Source organism: Papaver somniferum, chromosome 7, assembly GCF_003573695.1.
Source record: "Papaver somniferum cultivar HN1 chromosome 7, ASM357369v1, whole genome shotgun sequence".
NCBI classification, from domain to species: Eukaryota; Viridiplantae; Streptophyta; class Magnoliopsida; order Ranunculales; family Papaveraceae; genus Papaver; species Papaver somniferum.
In genome coordinates, this window is record NC_039364.1 from 189437771 (window position 1) to 189445020 (window position 7250).

At 34.2% G+C, this 7250-nt stretch overlaps 1 protein-coding gene across 1 annotated transcript; it reads right to left on the reverse strand.

Annotated features, from left to right (window-relative positions):
* Window positions 1–5928: 5928 nt before the first annotated feature.
* LOC113299236 (histone H2B.3-like) lies at window positions 5929–6659 on the reverse strand. Its single transcript, XM_026548225.1, has one exon. The coding sequence runs from the start codon at window positions 6566–6568 to the stop codon at window positions 6119–6121; it is 450 nt and encodes a 149-aa protein (XP_026404010.1). The 5' UTR covers window positions 6569–6659; the 3' UTR covers window positions 5929–6118.
* Between the last annotated feature and the right edge of the window lie 591 nt (window positions 6660–7250).

A 7250-nucleotide genomic window follows, 5' to 3' on the forward strand; every position in this document is an offset into this window, starting at 1 on the left:
GTGAAGTTATCAGCTTTGCAGAAATCTTTCTTGGTTTTATTCACGGGGAAACATGAGATGGATTTAAATGAGGTCAACTAACTCCAAAGGATTGTTGATTGGATGATGATTTATAAATAAAAAGTGATTGATTTTGTCCCATATGCTGCCTTTGTGCATTTTTTGTTTACAAGCACGTAAATGATGTCTGTGAGTAACCAAGAGGCTGTTAATCCTTAATCGTCATCCTTATTGTGCTTCTTTCACGCAAAATTATCTTAAGATATGATCCTCTATATGTAGATTAAATGAATCAATAGAAATCTAACCTAGAGTTTGTAATTGGGATCGATGATTTTAATGATTTTGCTTATTGGAAATAGAAGATTAAAGAAGAAGACAAATAAAAATGGTAATATTTGTGGCCATAAATTCATAGCTAATAATTTGACTTTTATGGATGGTAAATAGGAAAAACCATATTTAAAAAGTAAAATAGTTTTAAAAATTGTGAAGAGATGGGAAATAGGAAAAATGAGGGTGGGAAATAGGGAAAACCTTTTTTTTTTTGTTTTTTTTTTTTGGCCATATCCTTCAGAGAATTACTCCCTACGTTTCTTTTGAATATGCTGGTTTTGTTTTTAGAGAAATTTAAGGAAATTAAGAGAACTAATCATTGAAAGTGACCCCCATGACACTTGTCAATAAAAGAAGTGAAGTGAAATGGTCTCCATGATACTTGTCAGTAAAAGAAGTAAAGTGAAATGGTCCACATACTTGTCATCAAAAGAAGTTATAAGAAAAATGGTTCCAAAAAATTAAAGTAACATTTGACTTTCCCAATTAGAAAACCAGCCTATTTTTCTTTTAAACATTTGTTTATAGAAACCAGCCTATTAAAAAGGTACGGAGGGAGTATAAGGTGATTTGAGGGTAACATGTGAGAAACCTAATCCCCGAACTACTTTGGTCACCTTTGGTTGGTGTGGGTTTTAACCGCCTGTTCTTACAACAAGTATTACGTGCTTAATATCATCTGTACTAGCAAAGACGCGCTTGACTTTACGGTCCAAAACTTGTAAACATAGCCGCAAGCACCTCAGGATGAAGGCTTCTCTTAAATATAACACATGCGTTTATTAACTATAGCCCAAGAAGTTTAAGTTAAAGCGAAAAATAAAAATTACCAAACAAGTCTTAGTTTTTGTACTATCAATCCTACTTCTTCCTCAAAATCAAATTGTAAACCCTAACTTCTCCTTTTTAAAAAAAAAAATCCAAACTAAGTTATATTTCAATTTATTCTCTCAGTATTCTTACAACTTGCCCTATCATAAACCTTAATTTTACTTTTCCCCTATAACAAGCTAAACCCAAATCACGTTACCTAAATCACCTTTTCTCTAAAATAATTCTATTTTTCCTAAATCATGATTACGACAATATCGATTGAGGTTATCTATTCTAATTATTTATTTAAAATTCTCCACAATCTAAAATCGAAATGAAATCAATTAAGGTTTTGATTCTTTTCCTAAAATCAATTTTCTAAACTCCATAAGCATTATTATTCTATAAAAATTAAAAGATGATCTTCTTCTTTTTTAATCACGAATACAATAAATTGAGTACTCTTAAAAATCATCAATTATGTCACAAAATCTTACATAAATTTATTTATGAAAATTATATAATTAACTTTATTCTTTTTTTTTTTGTAATTTAGGGATTTGATAATTTATTCAATTATTTTGGGCTATATATAAAAATTGTGTTGAATTTTATGGGTTATGGTAAGGAATATAAGAATCCGTTTGGTTAGCTTAATGACTTATTTTTCATGGGTTATGATTAATAAAAGCATGGGCTATATTTAAGAGAAGTCAGGATGAAACACAATTTCACTTTGTTCACGACAAACATCTAGATCTGCAAATCAAAATTTTCATTCACTAATTTTTAACCAAAAATATCATGACATTCAATGAGGTATGACACTTGTACAACTAAAGTTAGATAAGAATGAAGCTAACTTTTGGAAATAAATTTGGAGTCTAAATATTTTGCCTAAAGTTAATATATTTTGCTGGAAAGTTGCATCAAATGGTCTAGCTTTAGGGGGAATAATATGTCTAAATATGTTAAAGAAACTAACCCTTATTGTCTGCTCTATGAAGCGCATGCTGTTGAAGATGAAATGCATTTGTTTGTCAATTTTCTGTTTACAAAAAAAGTCTGGAATGCTTTTGATCTTAATAACATTTACAATTATAGAAGAAATCAGGACATTATGCATTGGTTCAAATTTTGGTTGAACAATAAAGCTTTAGATGACAAGCCTGATTTAATTTCCTTTATTATCTGGTCTGTCTCGAAATTTAGAAATAGTGTGCATATTGATAATGTTGTGCCAGAAGTGCAATAATTAATTGATTTAGTTAAACTCTCCCATCAGAAGTTAGTTATATCAAGGGACAACTATACCAGACATGTTTATGTTCCTAAAAAGAAGCAATGCAATGATAATTACATACAGGATAGATGTTCGTTTGACTGGTTTATTTGTTTCGATGCATCTTTCCTTGAAGCTGATTTTACAATGGGTTATGCAATTTCAATTCTGGACAAAACAGGAGACAGGAAGCACTGTCGAGCAGGCAGCAATTGGGCTTCATGCCCTTTAGAAGCAGAAGTTAAAGCAATTGAGGCTCTTAGGTGGGTGAAGGATTTAAATCTCGACAATTGTTGCATGATTAATGACTGTCAGACTTTAATGAAGATTATGAAAGGAGAAGCTAATCCAGAAGTCCAACCTTGGAGATCTCAGACTAGCATCAACAGATGCAAATTTTCCCTTAAGAATTGTAATTTAGAAGATAGACTGGCTAAGGAAGTAAGGTCTAGGAGAATTAGTTACTTCTCTATGGAGAATATGAGCACAAACGAAAGAATCAATATCCTAGATAGGGCTAATCTTGGATTAGATCCCATCATATGTAATGTAAACTTCCTTCTATAAATAAATAAAAATCTTCTTATCAAAAAAAAAAAAAACACTTGTACAACGCAATAGCGCCAACATTGCTTTCCCTTCCCCTGTCTTTCCTTCCTTTGTTCCACGAATGTTAGCAGTTAGTTTCCTTGTGGGGGAAAGTGAACACCTTCAAGATACTTGCATTTCTTAGAGTATAAATTCATATCAAATCCTGCATTCAGCAAAACAACATACTTAAAACGCAGTGAAAACAGAAAATGTCGAGCTAGGGCTCCGTGAACCTTACACTCCATTCATAATACTATGTTCTATATATTACCAGAAAAAAAAGAAGCTTAATTACAAATCCAGTAGAGAAATTGAATTGAAAACAATACTATGTTCTATAAACTTTAAACCACCTCTTTTTGGACTGTGATTTCCTTGGCTGTGTGGAGGAACACTCCATTTAACCATACTTTCAAAAAGTTAAAAACCAATAATGCTAAAACTGGCTAATCAATTGGTTAAACCTGAAAAAACACAAAGTAAAAGCAGGTAATGGTCTTTTCTAGGGCAGACATTCTAGGAATGGGTACATGGAGTATCTGAAAGCAAGGGTGTGAGAAATTTTTCGACAGATTCTAGGTTATGTGGACAGCAGCTGGCTCATCAGTTGCAGGCTTATAATCAGGCAACAAGTACGGAAACAAAATTGAAGAAAACAAGGAATTCAGGAAGAGAAGAGGAGTACGAAGGAATTGCTTTTGTGGATTGTTTCTGGGATGCAAATACAGATATATATCATATTGGGTTTCACCTCCATGATGTCACAGGGGCTTCCAAAGGTGCAAGAGGTTGTAGCCTTGTAGGTACTCCGGAAGGGCACATCACAGGGATGAAATCCTGATCATGATGAATTGGGTGTTGTCTCTAGGGTGCGCGCACAGGGGAAGACAGCAGCAATCATCTGAAGAATATTAGCTAACATATGAAGACAGCAGCAATCATCTGTATCTAAACCATGGAAGGGAAAATTCGACATCTATAGCCGATATATTATAAAAGTTCAAATAAGTAATATGTTATACAGTTATAATGGAGCTGGACTCCACACTGCACTCAATTAGAAGCATATGTAACTTAGCAACAAAGAATATTAGCTGGGATGATGATGACTTAATGCAGTATTGGTCACAAACTTCAGGAAAGTTGTCGCACAACAATGACCATGTTTCAGGGAACTGGAAGACAAATACAAAGATGGATTGAATCCTTTCGAAACTAATGCTTTTTTTTGGACGTAACAACATCACAGGGGAAGAAGAAGAAGAAGACACTTGCATTAGCATCTTCAGCAATTCCACTCATGAATATGGCTCAACTAGTAATGGTAACTGTAATGCCAATAAACAGCTTCAATCGCAGTATCAATTCATAGATGGTACTGATGTAAGACAATCAAATTAATATATATCTTTTGTGTATTTATTTAAAATAACAAACATATTTCGATTGGTAATGCATCTCAAAATGTACTATTAGTTCCCCTTTGCATTCTCAAGCATAAAAACATTACCTTCATGTTGCTAAGAAGCTGACAATATCCCCCTACTGATCTTCCTTGATGTAACTCATCCCTGAGATAAAATTAAAGGTCTTCAGTTTTTAAAATCTATCATTTATTAATTTTCATGATAACAACCCTCAACCATTCACATTTGCAGGATGCATATAAATGGAATAGTATCTTTGGCACAACCAGTATTGCAAGGAACTCTCCTACACTGTATTGCCAGATGGGCATATAAGCACAAAGGTGAGCAAAAAAAGAATGCTTTGTTAAATCTGTGACACCCCAGCTAATAACCTATGACACAGTCCATGGCTTTTCGTTTTAGTCTAACTTTAAAGTAAAAGGCTAAAAATAGATAAGAATAAATAATTTCTGAAGGAAATAAGCAAATGAAACCCTTGTTTCTTTGAAAACTATGATAAAATAGAAGGGCAGTGCAAATACCTTGACCACCTTGCACTGGGTTCAAGCAAGCTTCCAAGTTTCTTTCTTATTTCTTCATGAAAGCACCAGCAAATTTGCCATAATTTGTTGGATATACTCGGAACAAGTTCCCTCCCATACTGGCAATAGAGGCACTCAGAAGTGCGGTCTGAATTCTCCCTTATGTAGAAAAACAAATCACCTGATAACTCACTTCAATCGGGTTCAAGAAAAATGGAAAAGGATAATAATAACACTTCCACACAAGAATAATTCGTAGGGTTGACACTTAACATATCATAGTCTTCCTTGCTAAGTGGGTTAACCGCCAGAATGAACATACAAGTTCTACACAAAATCTGCAACTTAAATGTTCATTATAGCATGTGGTACTAAAAGAAATAAACAGAATGCAAAAGGAACACAGTCGGCAGTGATCAGGACATGTAGTCCCACAAAATATCAAATCTGGGAAGTAATTAAACAACCAAATGATATCAGAAAAATGACAATTGCTTAATAGTAGATGACTGGAAATAACAAAATCACCTGGTAAGTGAGATGGAGATCATAAACAAATACCTAGAAATCTAATCGCTCAATGTAGAGGTGAAGTTCATATGTCGCAGTAAAACTAGACATTATCTGCTTAAGTCACTTCTCGGTTTTATGTTCATTCTACACAATCACTGAGAAAGTAATAAATCTGGAACAAATCACTCTCTAGAAAAGAACATGTAAATAAATCTGGAATCCCTTTAGGTTTTCATGTTACCTTACTACTTGTATTACAGGAAAAACAGGTCTAGCAACAATAATCTGAACCAACAAATCATGGGTCTATACTAGTGTGAAGAACAAGTAACAAATTAGGATCTCGAAGAATGTCCAAGCTGAAGTAATTGATAGCATCTACCCATCCACGGTTAATAAGACACTCTATATGCAAGACGATTAAAATTAGACAAAACAGCAATTCTAGATAAGATTTCAAAATAGCATTCAATTGATTTTCGATTGGAAACTGGATAGATTTCAAAACATCTATATTTTACATATCTGAAAACCCCCAAATCCCCAAAACAACATAGGAAAACACAAATTTCTGAAATTTTAATTCCCTACCCTAGACATGGAAAGCACAAAGATACCCTAAGAACTAAACCCTAAGAACTAGTAAATTTAGTAACAGCTTTGGTACCCTCAGAAACAGCATGCTTGGCCAATTCACCGGGAAGAACAAGACGAACGGCAGTTTGAATCTCCCTTGAAGTAATTGTTGGTTTCTTGTTATACCTAGCTAATCTGGATGATTCAGCAGCAAGTTTCTCAAAGATATCATTAATAAAACTGTTCATGATACCCATAGCTTTGCTTGAAATACCAATATCAGGATGAACTTGTTTCAGAACTTTGAAGATGTAGATCTTGTAAGTCTCAACTGATTTCTTTGACTTCTTCTTCTTCTTATCTGCTGATGAAGCATCTTTGCTTGGTAATTTCTTCTCAGCTCTGGGTTTCTTCTCTGCTGGTGCTTTTTCTGCCTTCTTCTCTTCGGCGGGCTTCTTTTCTGCTGGCTTCTTCTCTGCTGGTTTCTTCTCTGCTTTGGGTGCCATTACAACAAAAATTTGAAGGATAAACTGAAAATTAATAAGGAGAGAAAAGATTAATTTTGATGTGGAGGAGGGGGAGAGAGAGTAAAGATATTGGTGTGAAATGAAATGGGGAGGGCTTGGTTATTTATACAGAGATGGGATGGATCTTGATTGGTCGGTTTAGTATCATGTGGATCGATAGTTTCTATCGTCGATTGTTGTTCCGTTAATCAAGGGTTTAGATGAGCTTACATTTGATGGAATTTTATTGGTCCCTTTAGTTTCATGCGGATCCGCAGTTTGTATCAAGGGTTTAGATGAGCGGAGATGTTGAGTGGAATTTTATTGGTTCATTTTTTTCACGCGGATCACTCGGTATTAACTGTTAACCTTTGATAGTTTAAAAGGTAATTGATGGTCGCGATTACTTCGTCATTTGCACATCAAAAACCCTTTGCAACAATGATTTTACTTTGCTATTTGTTATTCATCATAGGCTAAGTCCTATGGGCTAGATTGAGCTGCTAAATTAGCAGAAAAGTGTTGCGATTCAAAATAAAGTGTTGTCTATTTGTTAACACTAGTTCTTTTTCCTGGCATTCGCTCAAACTTGACTAGCAGCGAGATAGTAACGTTCAGTGGTTGAGCGCCACAAAAATCACCTTTTCGCTGAATGGTTCAGCGCTGGGAAATTTATTTTTTG

Excerpts from the sequence above, each read along its gene's own strand:
- LOC113299236 (XM_026548225.1), bottom strand. The coding sequence starts at position 6,568 with ATGGCACCCAAAGCAGAGAAGAAACCAGCAGAGAAGAAGCCAGCAGAA.